At 39.1% G+C, this 22,959-nt stretch overlaps 1 protein-coding gene across 1 annotated transcript in view; it reads right to left on the minus strand.

Annotated features, from left to right (window-relative positions):
* Positions 1 to 1,552: 1,552 nt before the first annotated feature.
* VPS35L (VPS35 endosomal protein sorting factor like) overlaps positions 1,553 to 22,959 on the minus strand; it is a 56,892-nt gene continuing 35,485 nt past the window's right edge. Inside the window, exons 27-31 of the mRNA XM_075179736.1 lie at positions 15,264 to 15,403; positions 14,297 to 14,462; positions 9,507 to 9,625; positions 5,083 to 5,229; positions 1,553 to 2,553 (exon numbers count right to left, since the gene is read on the minus strand). Coding sequence (XP_075035837.1) covers positions 2,455 to 2,553; positions 5,083 to 5,229; positions 9,507 to 9,625; positions 14,297 to 14,462; positions 15,264 to 15,403 — 671 coding nt within the window. The 3' untranslated portion in view covers positions 1,553 to 2,454. The remainder of the gene's footprint in view (positions 2,554 to 5,082; positions 5,230 to 9,506; positions 9,626 to 14,296; positions 14,463 to 15,263; positions 15,404 to 22,959) is intronic.

Genomic DNA, 22,959 nt, shown 5'->3' on the forward strand with positions numbered 1-22,959 from the left:
TAGTGGCATGTACTTCTCTTATTTTATACTTTTACTGTCATTTGTTTGCCTACTGTGCTTACTTTGTGAAAGAGGTGTATTTGAAATAGCTTGTTCTAGAGACACATCATTAAATAAGGGGCAGCACTGCTGCGAGATCCTGACATCATTGGGTTTCAACTGAGTTGTGCAGATTGCTTTTCATGCTAATCTGTTCCAAGTCAGATGATGTTGGGAAGAGGTTATGGCAGAAGGGACCGGGCATAGACAGAGGAATCACTGTGACCAGCTCCCCGAAGATGACAGGAACTGCAGGACAGGTGATATGTACAATCTACTAGAGACTGTATACAGCAAAGGCATCTAGACACAGGCTAGAGGTTATATTTGCACAATAACCCCTGAAAAAAAAGACGATGGACTTGAAAGATTGAAGGAAATTCACACTCCCAGCTCAGTATGAATGTAGTGAATGCATCTTTAGCTTGAAGAGGAATAGTGTTGATATCTCACTTCACCCCTTGCTGCTAGAACACTACTAGAGCTGCAGCCGCATTCCAGTAGTAAACCTTCAAAAAGATAGGGCACTTTAGATACAGTTGTCCTTTAAAGTGACTCAAACTACAAATCAATGCAATATAATGTCCGATCCAATGACTAGATATTAAAAGTTCTAGATGTCCTTTCTACATAATTGAAAAATATTACTCTATTATCAGGGAGTTTGCTCCAAAAGCTTCCTGTCTTTTCCTAGCAATAAGACAGGAAAGGTCTATACCCACCTATTCAGTTTACATGTGTTTTTTTTCTAAGACGTATGAAACCAATTTACAAAAAATAGTTCCAGTATTGTTTCTTTATACAGTGCTGATAGCATTTTGAATAGGTTTTATGAAGTAAATGCATTGTTGCCAACTGCCTTCGTTCAATGCATTTCAACTGGATATACACCTGGAGTACTGCACAGGTTATGTTAAAACATTGCTACATGGGAAATATCTTAATGTACACGTTTTATATTTATCTAAAAAATATGCTTCCGTAAGCAACCATTTCTTTTAAGAGAAATATTCTCTCAAAGTGAAGAGGAGGTGTGTTACCGTTCTAGAAGACAGAATTATAGGGAAGGCATACAGACTAAGGCAGCAGCCTATTGAGGAAGTGTACACTGAGGGTAATTATATAATGAATATATACACATTTAGGCAATAACCATAGCATAGAAAGCTAAAAAGAATAAGTAAAACCAACATGGGTTGTACTGTGCTGTAATAACCCTACTGGTTGATAAAACCATGGCTTTTATGTATTTAGATAATATTAATTAGAAGTCTAGTAGAGGTGGAACAGTTGTACAAACTCCCAGTGACAGGTAGATCAGTGAGGGACCTGGGATTTGGGTGGTTCCCGCTACAGAGCTACCTCGTAAACGTTACTACCACCTGGGGGGCACTTAAACCGATTGGAGGTCAGGTGCACAGAACTCGATCAAGGGGAGAACTGGATTAGATTGTCAAGACACCAAAATGAGACACTGTCATTAAGATGAAATGAATTAAAGACAATAAACACATTTGAAATGAAGACACTTTATTTTGCCATGTTCAGACACTTAATACTTAAGGAATGGTGTACATACAAGTTAAACTACATATTATCTAGTAATGTTCATATATTGCACTTCCAGGTTTTCCTAATGTAGACTGATGACATCAGAACGCACTGTTTATACCAATATTATTTACAGGAGTTTCTCCATATATTAAACATCACTTGTGTATTATAATGTAATAATCCGCATTATATTGTTAGAATCAGAGATGTGACATGATTGCTTCCATATCCCAGGGTAACACTGTTATAATAAAGGCATTCTAAGGAATAAGGTACCCTTTAATTTAGATTATATAGCAATATCACAAGCCTGAATCTGCATTTATACTCTTCAGCGACTTGTAATAACTTTGTAATAAACAGTGATGGATTCATTTCTCATGTATAATAAATGGATTGCAGGAACGGTATTTTACTTATAGGCAAGTAAAATGTAAATCATGAAACTACTTCCTAATGTTATAATTGTGCATCCAAAAGGCAGCAGAAAGTATTCAACTACTTACAAATGAAATGTGTATTAAAGTGAGAACCACTCTAATGTATGGACATGGGCCAGAGTGAGCTACATGTGTAGCTAATGGTAAGCAGTGATCGGGGTGGCTGCATCCTCACTAACAGTATAACAATCTGTCTGCTTTACAAACCTCTCCCCAGGCTTACGAGCAGGATACATAGAGGAGTTAGAAGACAGGCAGCCTTAAAAATGTGTTATATAAATATATACAGTACATTAGAGCTACCAGACTGGATTCTCAGGGGGACTAAAATCAATCAGGCCGATTCAGTCTTTCATCTGGGATTGTAACGTAGGCAGGTACAGCACTGTAAGTCTTCAATAAGCAGACACTTCATATCTCATCAGGTTCTAGACTGCAGGGGCAGTCTGTTTGCCAGGTCACTCAAGTGATTGGAGTCAGGTTGTTTACTTCTTTTCTTGATGTATTCCAAAGTTTTTACCTAATTAAGAAAAATATAATTCCATAGAGTTAGATATGTGGTACAAATATATGCACACAAGTCTGATTCAGGCGTTAGTGAATCATCTAATACTCTCTAAAACAGTGCCCAATTGGGCATATTTATAAAAATAAGTGTCCAGGTAATCATATAAAAAAGCATTGGACGATCATGCTCATTATGCCAAAGTGAAAGTGTTCGGTGTTCGTGGAAAAAGAAGTGTACATGCATTTCCTACACAAGTGCCTTCATCAGTCCCAACAAAACCAGCCGTGGAGGGCCCATCCCTAGGACACCTACAGTCCATTTATTTTCCTGCTCTTACACCGATAACAACCCTATCAGTTAGGGAAAAAGAAGGTCTTTGGTAAAGATAGGAGACTACAGTTCTCCTTTCTTTTATTGATCATTCTGATGAAAGTGCATATAGTACTGAACTGCGTCAAGGTCCATATGCCTGTTTACTCCTTTGAATAGTACTATTATTTTTGATTGAAGAGGGTCCCCTGCCAGTTAGCTAACCAGTGCCTACAATCCCGATGTCATCCGGTCACGTATGATGGAAATGTCACTATTGAACACTTGAGAGCTTAGGAGTATTGCTTCTGAATATTCAGCATTGCCCAGCTGTAGGTAACGTACACTACGAGCACTAATTCACGAAGAGAAAAGCTTCTCATTTACCTCCGAGGCTTTACTCAATCAGACACTTGTTAAAGAACTATCAGCTGCATTTTTCGCTCGCATTGGAGATGACGTGATTGTAACTGCTTATATCATCTGTTCGGGACGCATTTAACACTAGCACTGAGGATCTAATGAAAGACAGGGTTTTCATCGAGCACGACAATATTCAGTTACAATCACCTGTGAATCATTCATGCTGCTCTAAGTACTCACAATTGAAGTTACTTGATGTGGACATTGTTACATTCTGCATATAAGGAAGATCTTTCTTTTGAGACAGTTTTTTTTTAAGTATTGGTTTTAATGTGTTGAACATTGTGGTTATAACAATTTTTTTTATACTTATTTATTATAGTTTATATGAATAAAATATCAACCAGTTTTATGTACAAGGAATGCGACCGTTATTGTTTTTTGCCCAATAAGAGCGCAGTCACTATATTTTTTTCTTGCATAGAGGAATGATTAATAGTATTCCTGTTGCAGGACCTAACCTAGCTTATATAAAGTTGTTACTAAGACTGCTCTCAAAACTTACCACGCATGAAGAAGCTATGGTTTTCAATTCTGTTATATAATACCTTTACCTACTAAGCATGATAATCCTCTCAGTATACAACAGTGTAGAAGTGGGGCATGGCCTGGCCAGACAAACCAAAAATACTAGAACAGGAAAAGCTGGAGGAGATCTGGATGCTGAACTAGAGTTGTGGATCAAATCCTGCATCACTGGGGTTTATCATTGTGGTCCAGATTTACCAACATCTCCAATAATGACCCCATCAGTTTAATTTTGAGGTCACATGCTGCAATATCGGACCAGTTACCAGATATTGCAGTTTGAGGGGCAATCATCGTTTTCATTATAGTCCGTAGATAAAGAGAACATGACACTAATATCGATGCATTTCCTGTACTAGGCATAGTTAAGACAAATATTTTTGAGCTTGTGGAGTCTTTAAAATATCAAATAAGTTAAAATCGAATGGGCAATGTGTTAATATGAAAAGGAATGGTTTGTACGTAACACTAATTCTTCTCTCTGTGGGGCATTTTTATTTATAAAATAAAGAATACCTACTGAATCTCCCTTCTTAATAGAATGTTACCCATATATAGTGACTCCGACCATAAACATACTTCATAGGTAGCAAATCTCGACTTTAAAGGGACAGGATTACATTAAAGGTCAGACAAGACAAACAATGTAAGGGCTTGCCAAGCATTGAAATATACTGTACTCAGTCGTCATTGATAACAATTCCATCTCAGCTTAAATTTTAGAAAATCTACTGGAACTTCTGTAGCAGAGCAGGCCTCCTAACTCTCGCTGGTATGTAAACAGTAATCAAGTCAGTTAGGAAAAGGATTAAACCACTTTACAATACAAATGATTACACGCTGGAGCCAGGAGTTTTATATATGCAGAGATCAAATGTCATTCATTATATCTGCATTCAACAACATAATAAAAATAGCACTTATGCTCAAAAAGAGAGAGAGATTATTTACTTGTAAATAATACAAAGTAAATATCTGAATGTACATAAAGCTTGTTCATGTTTTACTGGTTCTTTAAAGCATTAATTGAAAAATGTTGTGCTATACAAATGATAGCAGGGATTGACGGTACTTGTAGTTCCTCAAGAGCTAATAAGCCACATATAGGAGGTTACAAATCCCCTTAGTTAAGCCCCCAGCAAGAGTACAATATTGCGGTAAGGGATTAGTGTAGACAGTAGCCTGTAGTGAGTCATTAATTTTCATTTATTCAGTATTACCGACAATAAGACATTACTCAAATAGACTATACCATAACCCACCCTATATGGCTTTCCTTACCATGGTTTTTGTGTCCGCAAAGCCATGTTTCTGAGCCAGGTTCCACAGGTTAACAGCCAGCTGGTTCAGTTTATTGTTCCTAAGGTCTCCGTGAGTGAGAATACTATTAAAAAAGAGCAGAGCAAGGGAGCTCTGCCGCTTCAGAGTCTACAACAAGAAAGAGATGTTACAGTATTACATTGTTATTAGTTTACTATCAAGTTTTATAAAATGTATCCGAAACTTCTTAAACCTTGAGCATGATAGAGACTGGATAGTGTTGGCAAAGACACCAACCATACCCCAGGCTGCTTTTGTTGTTACAGAAGATGCCTGTCACTAGGAAAAGGATGGTGCATTTTACTAGGCTGCTATTAGTGTAAACGAAACGCACAGTAAATGCTAATAGCACCTTTGTGACTGTTTATTCACCACAAGACTTCAGGAGAGGAAATCGGATTAACCCTGATAATCGTACAGGATGCAGGAGGAGACCGTTACTGGATTATAAAGGGTAGCTACATCTGCATTCCTTCCCATGATCTCAAGATCATCACCTGCGTTTACCTATAGGACATCACAGATTCCGTAGCACCGACAATTGTACAGATATGACATATGTATAAAATAAACATAATAAGAGATGAAGTAATATAATTAAGCATCATATCACAAACATGGATAACAATTACAGCTAGCATGGATAGTGTTATGGGTGTGAGTAAACAGCAAAAAATTCAGCATAAGACATGACATTAGGAACGTACGAGGTAGATGAAAATGAGACATAGGGTGGAGAGGACCCTGCCTGTGATTGCATTTTGTGGGGTTATGCTGCTGCACCAGAGCCATTTGCTAGCTCCAAGCCAAAATGTGCCAGCCTTCCCCTCGGTGAAGAGCAGAAGAACTATGTTTTGATCTATCATGATGAAACTACTGGAAGTAGTAGCCTTAGCTATATGTCCTCATGATAGAACAAAAAAACACAGCAACATCAATGTGACATCAAGGTATTTTTGACAATACACAGTAATTCTTTATTTTGGGTCTCAAGTGCAGTTGAACAATAATAGTTGTGTATTTCCATGCAGTCGATAAATATAAAAACATTATTATTAGGAAAACGTACTAAAATGGTACACATTAGAGCAAGTCCCACTCAGCTTCTAGATAGGCCAATTTAGATCACACTGTAGTAGAATAGTATAAAAGCAGTGGCGGATCCAGGGGGGGGGGGGGGGGGGGCTGCCCGGCTGCTCTGACTGTGTTTAACACACAATCAGAGCAGCCGGGCAGCACACTGTCCCTGCCTGTCACGGCTGGGCGGACCTGCACATAGTGTGCAGCCGTCGGCAGCCTAAGATGTTAGAAAGGGGCGGGGCCTAAATCGCACCCTCCTATCTCGCACCGGGTACAGCATTTTTCTAGATCCGCCCCTGTATAAAAGTAGGCTTACCAGAGTAATAAAAAATGTAATTATAAAAGATTCTGTGTGTGTTTAACATACAGCACAGCATAAATCCTTATTTCTTGTTTTGAACACACCGATGTAAAGTTACTTAGAGTTGCAAAGTTAAAGTACTTGGTCTTTAATATCCAATAAACCAAAACTACTCCCAAAAAAGGCAACCACTCTTCTTGTTACTATTGGCTTGTTCACACCAGGCATTCTTAAAGCCTGCTAAATGGCCTTTAACGACGACCCAAAAAATAATGTAAGCAAATGGACCAGTACACACACACACTTTCTGACAAGTGTGTGCCGTTTCCTGCAATGTTCATGAATTTAACACTCAGCAAAATATAATGGATACAGGAGAGCTCATTAAAGTACATAATAAACTATGTTGCAGTGAAGCTTTGAGAACACGTTTTAAATGCTCCGTCAATGCAGAGGACAAAGTACAAGATTTTCTCTAAGTTTTTATCGGGCACTGTTTTTTCAATACCCGTGTATACAGGACCTTAGATACAACCTATCAATAAAACATTTTAAAAGAAAATTTTCAGACTTTTTTCTTTCCTGAAACAAACTACATGCAACTTGTAGAACAACCCCACAACTCAGAACTATGGAAATGGGAATACAGGCATCAGCAGAGAATGGATCTTCCGAACCAGAGGAGTGTTGGCCGTGGGATATCCACAGCTTTGCTAGTTGGGGCTCAGGAAATGCAGAGAAACAAATGGCTACAGTCTCCGTTAAGAAAAAACAAACCAGGATCTGGCTCTGGTTGCAGTTTCTTTATCCAAACAAAAATACTGTCTAACAACTCCTGGGGGAGAATAAAGCCATTAATTCTATGCATTTTATTTTGTTGGACTCTTGACTGAAAGATGCCAGACAGGTTAAAGAGATCAGGCTGAGCCTCCCTTAATTTTTGTGTTTCTACTAGATCAGGGAACAACAACTGCAGCCAATATTACACATTAGCACTGAACCGACAAAGTGGACAGTAACAGCCGGCACCAAAACGGTTCTTGCTATGCGCGATAAGAGACAGCTTAACAGACTGATGTTTAGAGATCCAATTCTATTTCCTGGCATGTGGTATCCACTCTATGAAAAGAAAGAGCACATAGCCATGGCAGCCTGTTGTGGCACAGGGCCTATTGACAAGGAATGTGGTTTATAATTAGACTGTGTCTTTTCCCCCCATAAAGTCTGATAATCTGCTGACAAAAAGAGTGGTTGTCTTTATTTTAGCATACAGTAGTTTACTTAGGAGTATACGGACAAAATATCAATTTGCTTTGTTTCTAAACCTAGGACAGACCTCGCAATCATGTATATTTTAAATTAGTTGGGACTATGTGTCCCCCATGTGTATATTTTGAGAGTAGTGGTGTTCTTCGTGTCACATAACAGCACGGTGGCTTAGTGGTTAGTACTTCTGCTTCACAGCACTGGGGTCATGAGTTTGATTCCCAACCATGGTCTTATCTGTGAGGAGTTTGTATGTTCTCCCTGTGTTTGCGTGGGTTTCCTCCGGGTGCTCCGGTTTCCTCCCACATTCCAAACACATACTAGTAGGCTAATTGGCTGCTATCAAAATTGACCCTAGTCTTTTTCGGTCTGTGTGTGTATGTTAGGGGATTTAGACTGTAAGCCCCAATGGGGCAGGGACTGATGTGAGTGAGTTCTCTGTACAGCTCTGCGGAATTAGTGGCGCTATATAAATAAATGGTAATAATAACGATAATAATAATAATATGGTCACAGTGCCTAGTAATATACTTAGAATTTACATACATATGCGCACATATACATAAACGCACATATATACATATAAATGCACAAATGTAACTATTGCTGCAATACAAAAATACAGGTTATATTGAGCACCGGGAAAGTACCTTCCTACTATAGATCACATTTAGAGCACACTCTTCCACTGTTTTAAAAAATTTAAAGATAATGATTTGGGAGACTATATCAAACTTTCTCGTCCAGTGCTAAAATGTCATAATGAATCTTGTGATAGGACCAGACTGACAGTGACCGAGGAGTGGGCGAACCAGGAATTATGTAACAGGGGAGATCACTCACAGTTCATGTAATGTTTATCTCCCTTAAGGCGTAACAGGACAATCTGTTTTTGATTACCGGATTAGGTCATGAGTTGGAAAACACAGCTGCATTATCAGTGTTGTTCTTAAAGTGCAATTTGCAGAATCAGACGATACTAAACCAACACAGATGTACAGAACAAGTCTACAAATTACCGTAAGCTGGTGCTAATGTCACATATGAGTAATTACTATATGGGTGTGGTCAAATTACGCCGACATTGGTTCTATACTTCACTGTCCATGTATCAGCTTTCTAGTACCAAAATGTAATAATAGGTTGATGATCAAGTAGTGACATACTTACTGAAACATGGTATATGATGTATTATTGGGAATGAAAGAGGGGGGAAACTGTTCACCCTGATTTTCATGCCTAATTCCTTGTTGTCTCTTTGTGCCTCTGCAGAGCTCTGTGTTTTCCATTAATTCCGTTGCACTGTACAGAGAACTCACTAACAACAGTCCCTGCACCACTGGAGCTTACAGTCTAAATTCACTAAAGCGCATGCGCACACACGTCAATTTAATATCGGCCAATTAACCTACTAGTATGTTTTTGGTTTGTGGGAGGAGACCGGAGTATCTGGAGGAAACCTACGCAAACAAGGGGAGAACATACAAACGTCACACATATAAGGCCATGGTTGGGAATCAAATTGAGCCACCGTGCTTTCCACAGTTAAACGATACACTTATGAAAAGTTAATACTGTAATGACTTTATGGTAGATTATATTATAAACACTAGCTGTGAGATCAAGTCTGCAGACGCGAGATCACAACCCAAAGTCCAATGATGCTGGCTGGTTTCAATGACAGAAGAGCACATCCCACATAGCTAGCTGCCCTAGTAGCAGAAAAATTGGGACTTACCTTCTCCTTCCCAAGAGCTTTCAGATGCTCCAGGATCTGTCCTATGAGAGTGTCGCACAGTTTGTTGATCTCTGCTAAGAATTTTGAGTCCCCGCCATAGAGATTATCATTGGAATCAACTACAGGCAAAAAGAGATTAGATTGACTTAAATAAATATTTGTGTTACTGGTGATGCAAGTACCCTGGGCCCAGAAAAGCTTGTCCATCCCTTCTGGCGGTCCCAGCTCTGTGTCTGGGGGCTGGCGCATATGTAGTGGAGCGCCGTTTGGCCTTACGTTTCCACGGTGATAATTCTTAATATTAGAATATAACAGTGGAAACGGGTCTCTACTGGCGTAATGCCTTTTACAGTATTCCTCATACATTTCCTTATAGCTTTATTTTACAGAACAAAATTTGACAGATTAGCGCATTAGGAAAGGACAATATGGTGCGTACCCTTTTCTCTTGCCCAGCTTGTGATCTGCAGCACATATACTCACAGATATGTAATATAATATCATTTGTGGCTAGATGTGGCACGCTATAGTATATCATATAACCTGGTGTTCCACATAAAAAATTAGATCAGCAATATAAATTACACAATCCTTTTTCCTTTTGCATGACTGCTTGGTTACTATTGCTCACATATGTTGTATAAACATGCATTATTAAAGTCAAACCATTAGGTTATGTAGCACATGATGCTTTTGAAAATAAAACACAGACATACATTCTTTTGCTATTACATAACCGGTAGCATAAACAATAAATCTATCTTGGAGGGGGCAGATATTTAAATTGCGAACAATAGGACTGCCAATAAATACAGGAGTGCACAATTCTAAGCACTGCCATCTTGCCCCATAGGAAAAAAAGAAAATGTTTTTAATTAATTCATTAGAATTTTCCTTTGTTTAGCCTAAAACACCAACCTTAAAATAGAAAGGATATAATAGGATTGTCTGTATATTGTGTCTTCCACTGTAATAAATTATCCCCAGAGAGGGAATAGGACAAAGAATGCTATCCCCTTGCTCCCAAAATATACTCTGTAGACAGAACCCTCCAAGGAATCAGGCAGTGGTTTGGCTGTTTACTTATCACTTTCTATAGGCAGTGATAACACCAATGTATTAGCACCGGCTGTGTCCTCTGACCATGCTATTGGTCGAATCCATATAACCGTTCCATTGCCTGGAATTAAACAATGTCCCTGAAGTTACCTTCAGCCACACTATTATTTCTCTTCACACCATAGACCACCTAGAAAATCCCTTTTTCATTACACAATTATCTCTCCCTGAAGAAGCCTCATGGAATGAGGGGTGAAACGCATTGGTTACTGATTATATTTCATTGTTTCCTTAAGTTCCCTTACTGTAGGAAACCACCTGACAAATTAGATACCATTTAATTTATTTTGAGCACCCACTTGTCGGAGTTCTAAATCTTGACAACAGCTGGGAGCTGGCAAAGACTGAGACCAGTATTACGAATGCGCACGTGTGTACGGCACTGAGCCCATCTCCCGGCACCATCTCCTGAAAGTGAGCCATCTGCACAGGCTGTCCCCCACTGCATGGGAAGGTAAAAGAGGACGTCTTAAGGAGGACCAGCCACCGGATTGGAAAATATAAGGACTCTAGGATTTACCACTACTAAACGTGAGTCTATACTCTATAAAAGTGATGATGTGCACTGAAGTTTGAACTGTCAAGGAACACAAGGTTAGAGCTTTGGAACCATCGCTAAATAGTAGGGATGTGCACCGGCCACTTTTGGTGTCTCGTGTTTTGGATTCGGATTTGCTTGAGGTTTTGGGTTTGGATTTGTTTCGCAAAACACCTGACGAAAGGTTTTGGTTCGGATTTAAGGTTTTGGATTCGGATTTATTTTGAAAAAAACATAAAAAGTGTTAAAATCAAGTTTTTGGGTTTATTTTCACTCCTACGCTATTATTAACCTCAATAACAATCATTTCCACTAATTCCCAGTATATTCTGCAGAATCAGTGAACTTTGTAATATTGCAGTACCAATGGACTTATACTGCAGGATTGTTTTTGGATATTTTTTTTTAATTTCTTTTTTTTTATAATTATTTTTTGCTGTGCTGTGTCCTTCTAAGGGCATTGTTATTTCCCCAGCACAGCACGAGATATAGCAGGACAGAGGACCACCTAACACAACCTCCCTCTACCCTGATCAATGCCCGAGTGAAGATGGCGGCGGCTAGCGGGGAATTTATAGGATCCGAGTATTGCGAGATCCGTCAGCGGGATTATGACTCAGAGCCTCGGTTTCAGTTTTGCAATTGGCGGGAATACCCGGATCTGTCTCGGATCCGGCAAGTTCGGGTGGGCTCGGATTTCAGATATCTGAGCCCGCTCATCTCTTCTAAATAGGCATTCAGTGACTTGTCTGATTTTAGCATCTATGAGATCACGGAACTTATTATGGAATACTATTTGGAAAAAGATAGGCTTTTGGATCACGCTGCTATTGGACTTTTCTGATATCAATTGTGGTGTGACGAAATTTGCTTCTTTTGTTCTTCTAACCACACGAAGATTTATATACATGAGTTTGTGTTCTGGCCAGAACTCTTTTACACTAATGTGTGTGTTTTGATTTGTCTGACATTGATTTGCGATTTCTTTAATCATTACTACATTTGTGATACATTTTTATATGTGTACATTGTGTGTATTTTAAATTTTCTTTATTTATTTATTTCTTTATTTACATGAATTGGAATTCATATACACCAATTCCGTTCATATTTCGGTTGTTCCTTGGGGACCATTTACCTATATTTACATCTCTTTGGGAGGCTTTCTGGAATTCACAGTCCCCACATTTCCCATTTGGCAGCAACTCATATACTACTATATTCAGAACAGCGCTGATAATTCTATTGCCTTTTCTAAATCCCTGTTCAGGTTTGTAGCATATTAGGCGCACAGTGAAATAAGAAGGTAGGATTAAATGCAACATCAATGTATAGACGGCCTGTACGGTCCTAACAAATTGAGCTAAGCATTAATAAATACCCTTCATCTGGAATGTTTTAGTTTACAACAGTATGTTTGTGTACATTTCATCTCACTGCAGCTCTGTTGATTGCTTAATGCATTGGTAAGTAAACCATCTATTGTTTGCTGAGATAGGATTTTCCAGATGAGCACAATAGCTCCCAAAGGACCATGAAGTCGGGATTAGCGGTGCACACCGAAGCTGTATTAGGTTATAGGGAGATTAGCCAACTACAAAGGATGGTATTTTGGGTTCCTCAGAGACATGCCAATTGTAAGCAACAGCTGTTAGAGAAACTTGCCAAGTGCAAGGACTTGTATATAAACAGCCCAATGAGCTTGAAACATAGGAACTCGCTGTCTGTATTTACTGTAATAATCAGAGCCAGCGTCTGCCACATAGCAGATATGTACTTCCTACACAGTGACATAATTAGGTAGTTAAACTTATTCATTGCATTTTGTTTAACATGCATTGCTTGTATAACCAGCTGAATTAAAGAGAATGTGTTTTACATAAATGTTGAAACGATTCTGCAGTTATTAGTACAATTAGTAGTTCCCCGTTAACAGGCTTGTGCTGAATAATGTATTTTCCTCTAAAACTTTAATTTATTGATTTGTATATACATTCCTGCAGCTTTTACTAAGTACACTGCTTTATCATGCTGGCTGTTTTTACACCAAAGACCTATCTTTATATGTATTGTTCTTTAGGACACCATAGATCAACTCTTCAGGTATAGTTATTATCCACAAAACAGTTTTGTATTGTATCCAAGGGCAAAGAAAATAGACAACTCTGCCTTGAGCATATACAGTCCTTGGTGGACAGCAAAGAAGGAGGCCACATGATAGAGCAATGAGCTTACTACAAGTTGCTGAAAGGCATAAGACTGTCAAACAGGGTTTGCTCACCCTCCACAAAGTAGATGGACATAGCTTGGTAAAAAGGTAATAATCTAGCGCCATATAGGGTCCTGGGATGTAGATAGAGAATACTGATGACCCACTGCAATGTGGAATGGCTAGCAACTGAAAGACAACAGTGCTGGAACTTCCTACTTCAGCACATGCTAAGGAATGGGTGGGATAATAGAACAAGTTGTCTAACAAATTATTGAAGCCAAGTATAATTCAATGACTTTATATTGTCTTGTGCCAATCATATGTATATTACTGCATGCAATCATTCAGAAAACCAGCCCAAAAGAAATCATCTTTTATTAAAACCTCTGACAATGACTGTAACAATGCTATTGAGAGGTTATCGTGCTGCCTGAAGGAAGAGATTATTCCAGCCAAATCTGCTGTATCTGCAAGCTGATGCAGAGAGAAATCAATGGTCTCAAAAGTTTGTCTATATTGCATCAGAAGTTTGGTCCTATTGTGAAACGGCTTTACATGGCTGCTGAGGACAGAATTGTAAAATTGTTTAAATCTATAGTTGCTGGGAGAGATTTACTTATTCCATTAGACGGATTACTAAGTGAAGACTGTGGTCCTTAAATTGGCAATTGTGTATTGTGCAGAATTACGCTTTCTTACAGCGAGCCTTTAGCCAAAGAAGTATTTAGCCAGTGAAACCCATTTCACTAAAGCACAAGGGCCTAACTTCAAAGCAAGATATTTATTCAGTAACCTATGTGCTGTAGTGATTCATGTTTGCACATTGCGGATATGTCACTTTGATTGATGCCCCCCCTATCCTAGCAAGGGCGAGTTATATGTGAAATTCATGAGAAAAATTATAACGTAAGAGCAGGATACCTTTGTCCACATGATACAGATAGCTTTCTTGACTCAAGGCAGCCAGCAGATGTAGCACACTGGTGTATATTCGCACTTTATCATCACTGTTATCTTCCCAGGTGTAATCTTCAATCACATTTAAAAGTCCTCGAACCAGGAACAGAACCCCTTGTTCTGGGTGGTCCTGCAGAAAACACAATGTGTACAGGGCAGGTGAGAACTGCAATATATTATTCAAACAACATGAGAACTGAGCAGACTCTCCCCTTACATCTCATCCAACAGCAAGTGATGCTGTTTTTCATCATTTGGTCTAGATTTTGTCTATATGTGGTGAGTAATATATTAAAAATATAAACTATATGTGGCTGTGCTTTTTTGTTGAATTAACAAGGGAACATTCTAAAGAAAATTTCATAATTCCTTCACAGACAGCTGTTAAAAAGAAAAAGTATGTCCATTTTCCCAGAAATGCAATAGTAACCACACAGGACCACAGTACAGGATACATTGCAAATCCCAGATTTTCTGAAATGCGCTGCTGATCTGCAGAAGGGACACTTTGTGGAAACAGAGTTCCCGATGAGCTGGATGTCATCTATTTGCAGCCTTTGCCTTCACAAGTTGGCGTCCCATGGATTCTTCTAAATGTTTGCCAACAAACTTCAAATGCCAGGGCTTTAGGGCATATAAATCGTGTTTAATTTTATCTTTATTTCATAACAGGCTTTCACAGTATCATGTGGGCACACGATGCACAAGTCCAGTGAAGTCACTGGTTCCTAATGATTTGATAGGCTGCATCCGCTAGGTGCAATTTAAAGGCAAGAGCACCATAAGAATGTATTTCTGGTCAGCGATATGGAGAAAAATAACATTTTATGTTTTTTAACTGTAGTTTCCCTTTGTGGCTTTGTATCTAAATGCTGTTTCTGTGTTGGCTGTGAATAAACAGATATGAATATTACAAATTATGGAGACTCACGGGGACAACCAACAGTGAAGAGAAGAAATTACTGAGGAACTCCAAGAGAAAGGCTTCGGAGGAGCGCATCTTCCCATCTATATTAATAGTCTTTGGGACATCCGGGACAAGGCTCACTGCAGCTTTGAAGAATGCATCCGCTGGAGACAGAAACAAGACAACCTGAATTTAATATACAGGCTACACTCTATATGACTTTGAATAAATACAGCTGAATACCCCCTATTTTAAAATGTATCAGTAATAATAATAAAAAAAAAAAAATCAACAAAACCAGAACACATTTAATTTATTTATTTTTTATTTTTTTTTTAGACCTTTTTATGCAGGCCAAACTGGTTTTTGATGTTCTTGTTATAGTTAGTTGACTTTTTTTTTTTCTTTTATATATAGTCTTTAGCTAATACCGTATTCCAATCCATTTTATCTTATTGCATACTTGTTTACAGCATTGTCTTGCTACCACAGCGCTACAGTTAGGAAATTTACACTTAACAAAAAGAATAATAAATTTGGCTTATTATACCATTGAACTATCTTACGCTCTCGCAACCGTTACCACCAACTAACAACTTTGTTCTCCATTTGTAAATATTTTATGTTATTGCCTGAACCCATAATAAAAATATTTTGAAATTGAGACAAATTCTTTGTGAATCTGTTAATCGGTAGTCACTTAGTCACATTTTGAATTGTCATTTAAATTTCTTGATTTCACTTCTAAGAATATCGATACTAGAATATATTTTCCCTCCTTGGATCCTGTTGTACAAAAACTTCACATGGGTTCTATGCCTGCATAACATTTCTGAAAGCAAATGTTCATTAAAGAGATGAATCGTTGGTAATCCGTCAGCTGTCTCTGAAGTACGTGCTGTCATTTTATGTGATGTACAAGACTCATGTGATACAGTCATTAATATTTCACAGGATATAAATAGAGCAAATACCAAAGGAGCTAAACTTATTTCCACACAGCTCGCTGTCCTCATGTTGCATTATTGAAGCAGAAATTCCTGTTTGTTTGTTTTGTCTGGATTTTTAAGTTTGTTTATGGTCTAAATTTCTAACGTGTTTTTATATTCTATGGTCTGCTTGGTAGAAAAAATATTTTTGATATGGGAAACCAGAACACCAGTGTCACATGGCCATGCCCCTCAGATTGGCAAAAAAGTGTGGTATGGGGAGCGCATTTGGCCAATTATACTAAACGTGCCCATTCCACATCCCAATCCTATCAGGCCACGCCCACATTCTACCATAATCACAGGGAAGCAAAACATTTGGGGAGATGTCTGGGGCAGAAGGACTTATTCTTATCAAGTTGGATATACAAACTTTCATATTGAGGTGCATTTAATTTCTTGCACTAGTGTGACAGGAGCCTCCCGTTACTACTTTATGCAGATAATAACATTTATAGACTGGATTTATATATTGGTCTAGCCTCGAAATCTTCAAAATTTCTTAAACACACACACACACACACACACACACACACACGTATTGGCTGAGCTGAAATACTATGCTTAATGCTGTGACTGGCTACAGGCCAGGTCACCGTTTGCCTGGCCCTCACACACAAAGCCATAGGGCATGGAGTAGTGACACTTGCCATGACCTCTGCTGTTGCTACTTCACAGGGATCACTCACAATGAGTTTTTCCTCATTACTCGTCTGCTGTCTCCAATTTACAGACATTGAGGGCTGGGAGCACTTAGGTTGGATCTTACAGCCGTGAAGAACCCCAGAAAACTCCAACAGCAAGGAGATAGGATGGGCCATCAAGTAGCTGGGAGTACTGGCAAAGTGGGAGCTGTCAAGGGGGAGTCATCTCTGTTCAATACAGGGCTAGCAATAGGGGACATCTGGTCTATGTGTATATTGTACATGGCAATTGGAATCTTTATGTGCAGTATATGTCTGACAAAGGGGTTATATCTGCAATATATGACTGACAATAGGTTTATCTTTGTGCAAATCATAAAACCATAGCTGTCAGGAAAGGTTATCACTGTGCAAACATATGGCTGGCAATGGTATATCACTGTGCAATGTATGTCTGGCAATGAGATATAGTGCGATATAGCATCACTGCGTCGTGTGTGTGTGTGTGTGTTTCATTTCATTCTTTTTTATATATTTTTTTGTGTGGTGTAGGGGGAGCGGGGGGGGGGAAGGGGTTATCTCTGTGAAATTTATATCTTCATAGCCTAAGTACAATATATAGCAATATTTATAATCTAGGCATCAAACTACATATTTATCTATGCTAGAAATATGAAGATGTATCTTCTAAATTGTTTGCAGAGGGGGAAAGCTTGTTGTGTATAACGACAGTCACTTCACCATGTAAAAAAAAAAAAAAGAGTCACTTGCTGGATATCACATAGCCATTGTGCACTTGAAGCAACACTGGTTCTAGCCCTGCTGACCATCTCCTGATCATGTGTATCCTTGTTCTGGAGATAGATGACAGTAGGTGCTTTGAGCATTGTCACACCTGAAGTGTACATAACGCATGCACGCTTACTGACACTTGTACAATATTTGAGAGTTCTAAGTATTGTTAAATTAAGCTTCAGAAATCCCTACACCACACACCTTTTTAATTAACCCTTGCATTCTTTACAAAGTCTGTAGGTGTCAATGACTGCATCAGACTGTGATTCAATCTGCTGCCTGAAAGATAAAAGTCAGCCCAATTTGGCTGTAACATGTGCAGTGAAAAAGTGGTTACAGATTTTGGTGAATGACAAGATCTAGATAAAATGCCGCAATGCCGGGCTAACTTTAGTGTGCATTTGCAATGGCATATACTATACTGTATGCACGGATGTTGTGGTCACTCACAAATTAGTTTCCCACTAGTTGTATGTACAAGGAGCTATAAAAGAGACATGACACTGAACCACAGCTTCTTTTCAATATGTGTGTACAGCTTTTCTTGCGGAATAAAGCTAGCCCCATATCGGGTTTGGGTAAAGGCTACTGCTTTGTCAAGCCAAGCTCATATTCTACCATTCCCTCTGAAGGCAGTGTTCCTGCATTACAGGTGGAAGCAATGTTTATTAACCACAAAACTTCAGCACTCAGGCTGCAGAAGGATGCACAGCATCAGAATAGCTCATCTGACATCTCTAACTCATACAAGGAAGCAGAGTGCACTGCACATTATTGGTAATAAAATAAAGCATACAGGTAACTGAGGAGCCTTCTGCACAAAGACTTTTACCTGCATACACCTATAGTGAAAATAAACCGTACATGATGGTTTATTTTCCTTGAACACAACGGATGTTACGACCTCTACCTTAACAACTGCTAGGCTAAGGCAACACAGTTTGTACCCACTATAGAAAACTAATCTATACCAATATTATGGCTATTTTTTTCGCAACAATTAAACTACAAATAGGAGGTCTGAAAACACAATGAGTGTCTTCAACAATTCCCTTATAAAATTTTAGTTCACAAATGATAACCATAATTAACCATTGCCTATAATTAAACCGTTTAAGAGGCCTCACATAAATCACATGGCTGCTAAGTTTAAGAATTCTTTTTGAGCGATATCAGAGTTCCTGGTAATTGTCTACAGGAGTGGTCAGACTTTAGGGAACGCACCCTGGAGAGATTACATTACATCAGTAGAAATTAATCAGAGCAGTCACTAGAATTCACTTTACATTGAAAAAAAAATGATGTGGTTCACAGTACCGAGCCAAGTGGTGTGGTCATACTGCATTCTTTAATCAAGTAAAGTGGTTGTCTGTCACTATCAAAATGGCACACCCTATCAAGTCTGCAGTCATCGGTAAACGCTGTTCAATAAGACAATATATAACATGCACTGAAATTTGGTCGTGAAAAGAACCATCCTGCCTGATGGAGGACAGATCAGATTTTGATGAGGTTGGCTGGTAAATGTGGTTGGCAGAGAGCATTGGAAAATGTAGGTGGTCACAGCCACTTGGTGATCAAGCCCTTCAGCTTGATTGACTAAATGACCAGACCTGTACACGGCGGTCCTCATGTTGTTTAGTTAAATTCATGGTTTTCTATATTATTTTATATAATTGCTAAATTGACATAACCCGATGTTGAAGTACCGCCGCCTCCTTTTTATCAAACCACTTAAAAATGAATTACTAACCCAGATCTCCCCCCTACCCAATGTCCTTCCCTAACACGCAGAATGATTGGGGTATCATTGCTCCATCTACTCACCAGCTGTACTGTGATTTGACAATTTAAATTCTTAAGTAGGTTTATTGCACAGGGTCTGAGGGAAGAGCTATCCCTCATGGCTATGCTTTTGTAAATTCAGCAGGCAGCATCTTGAGTGATTTAGTTGTCAAGGGAGAGGTGCCCACTTGGTTACTAGTCAAAAATAGCAGGATAGTGAAATTGTAGGTAAAATTGGAGTGATCAAAGGCTATTGTAAGTATCCTTGGCAATTAACAGTAAATTATTCTGATCATCATCAGCTATTTATATAGCACCACTAATTCCACAGCGCTGTACAGAGAGCTCACTCAAATCAGTCCCTGCCCCATTGGACCTTACAGTCTAAATTCCCTAATATACACATACTCAGACAGAGAGACCAGTGTCAAAATAACATACAAGTATGTTTTTGGAGTGTGGGGGGAAGCCGGAGCACCCGGAGGAAACCCACGTAAACACAGGGAGAACATACAACTCCACACAGATAAGGCCATGGTAAGGAATTGAACTCATGACCCCAGCGCTGTGAGGCAGAAGTGCTAACCACTTAGCCATCGTGGCATTCGCTAAAATTAAGATGGACTAATAGACAAGGTCTGTCCACCTCCAACTACGCCATTAAAGATTTATACAAAATCTTCACTACTTTAAATACCTAGGCTGTGTTTCCGGTGAATAACATAATGTACTCAATACTTAAAGTAAAAAAGCACTGCTTCGCTAACTCATGACCCCAATGCTGTGAGGCAGAAGTACTAACCACCAAGTTACCGTGCAAAATAATTATTTTGCATCAAGCTGGTCTTTACCCTGCGTTATTTGTCTGGCCACTATCCACGTCTTTTAGAAGCCTTTTTGCACCCAGTCTGAAACGTAATCTTTTTAGCAATTAATTTGGCCGTTCTTCAGTATTGGGTGGATTTCAACATCTTTTTATCCCAGTTTTGTAGCTGTTGACACTACAGTGTTCCTGTAGGCTGGTCACAGTCAGTCAATGTACTGTTGGAGATCTTATTCTATGCTACGGTGGATATCGCTCTCCCATACACGCTCATTCTAAAGCTCCTTTTAGAAAAAATTAAAAAAACAAAACAAAAATGGGTAGCATATATATCATTAACAAGTAATTTTCCTTTGTCATAGCAAAGTGATTTTGGTAAAACGTTGGCTACTTAGCGAGCATATGGCTAGCATGCTGGGTAGGCATGGTAGTCACGGTGACTACTTAGCGAGCTTATAGCTAGCATGCTTGGTAGTCATGGTAGTCACGGTGACTACTTAGCAAGCTTATAGCTAGCATGCTGGGTAGGCATGGTAGTCACGGTGACTACTTAGTGAGCTTATAGCTAACATGCTGGGTAGGCATGGTAGTCACGGTGACTACTTAGCAAGCTTATAGCTAGCATGCTTGGTAGGCATGGTAGTCACGGTGACTACTTAGCGAGCTTATAGCTAGCATGCTGGGTAGGCATGGTAGTCACGGTGACTACTTAGCGAGCTTATAGCTAGCATGCTTGGTAGTCATGGTAGTCACGGTGACTACTTAGCGAGCTTATAGCTAGCATGCTTGGTAGTCATGGTAGTCGCGGTGACTGTCTGGTTCTGTTTCTCCATATCTATTGTAGTTTGTCCTTCGATGTTATCTTTTCCAGGTATGAGTCACAGTGGACAACCAACAACAACACATCCATACAAACAGGGGTTACACTTGCATGTGCTTTTCTTCTGAAATATTGTTTTGCCTTCAACTCCATACAAGAAAAAAGTAGATGGTGATGCAAAAAGAGCTTGAAATGAAATAGATGGCGAGTGGTACAGCTGAACGATTCCTTTATTAATTGTATTTAAAATACAAAAAAAAATAAACTGCTTTACACTGTAATAGAGCTATAAAATGTTCTAGAGTGTAGCGGCGAAAGCTGCACCGCTCCAGTCAGGTCATACATCATAAGATCCGAAGTGAGGAGGTAATAAAGACACCCTTCATTACGCCTGGCTGCTCTAGCAGTCAGCCAGAGAGGAATAAAACACTGGATAGGAAGAACACAGCCGCAGTGATTAATAATAGCGCTCACCAAGTGTCTTAACATATGCTAGACGGCAAATATTAAACTAAAGTGTGAAATATTATAACCGAGATTACTACTTGGATAGAAGTGAAGGCACCGCACATTTCTAGGCAAAACAACAGTGTACCAATGGCCAATTCTGGCTCTTTGGGCATAGTGTGAAAACCATGCTAGGGGTATGCCTATATAAAAGGCCATCGTCTCATACAGTAGTTTTTGGGAGACATGAGAATATAAGAAAGATTAAAGCTGATTTTCAAACGCCTACATTTGTGAGTTCTATTTTGTTAGATTATGCAATAATGATTAAATATGACAGCCCAAACATGCTGAAATTGTGTTGGCCAATTAGGTCATCAAAACAATCACAGCCCAAAACCACAGCCAATACTGGTCAACACCTGATTAGAATCTACCAGATGTTGATCAGGATGGCAGATAAATTCAGATGGGCATAAACTCATGTGACTGTGTATGTAATCATTGTTAGACCATGCTAATGACGCTTCATCGGATACCAGTGTGCCAGATTTTTCAGACTTGGCTATACATGTGTATACCCAAGTCTGTCAGTGATCCAGCTACTCGGCACATGGTGTGAGACCCATGAAGGCCAACACCACCCAAAACTAATTTAGTGATACATCTATTGGTGCAAGCAGGAGATCCTCACTCGTGTTCAGCTTCATTTTTTTGCGCTCTCAAAGCCTGTCCCCAATGAACGTCCCATTCCTGCGAGTGACAAAATTACAGGGGAGGAGCTTTGACAGCATGAGCATGAGGATCGTCCACTCGGACCATTAAAAACATCAAGGAACCCAACAATTTGCTTGATCCAATGAGCACAGATAAGTAACACTTTGTATTATACTTTGGGTTACCTAATTCCATCCAAAACTAAACTGTTAACAGAGCATTTGTGTTGTATAGTGTAGACAACTTGTATACAAATATTTGTTAGCTTGCGTAAAATATGTCAAGTTCTATTCATCGGAATATTGGTCAGTGGCTGACATAACTAGTGTAGGCGACAGCTACAATATAATGCCTGAGAGACACTACAATGAGCTATATACAGAATGGTAGGAATGTCTCTAACTTATCCGTTTAGCTGCAGCAGGAAGCATTGCAGTGCACAACACAGCTGCATCACACACAAGTGTAACAAACACACATCATCTGACTTTGCAGCTCTTTTGTTGCCACAGAATAATTATTTAAAAGAAAAATTTGCTCCGTAGTATTTTTTTTTGTCCCAACTGACCATTTATCAGGTCTAGAACAAAGAAACCTGCTATAGTGGACTTCTCCCAAAAGCCAGAGTCAGCTCTGTGTCAGCTCATTCATACCAGCAGCTGGAACTTACTGGGGCACAGAGAGGAAAATAAAACATTAC

This window comes from Mixophyes fleayi, chromosome 7 (assembly GCF_038048845.1).
Source record: "Mixophyes fleayi isolate aMixFle1 chromosome 7, aMixFle1.hap1, whole genome shotgun sequence".
NCBI classification, from domain to species: Eukaryota; Metazoa; Chordata; class Amphibia; order Anura; family Limnodynastidae; genus Mixophyes; species Mixophyes fleayi.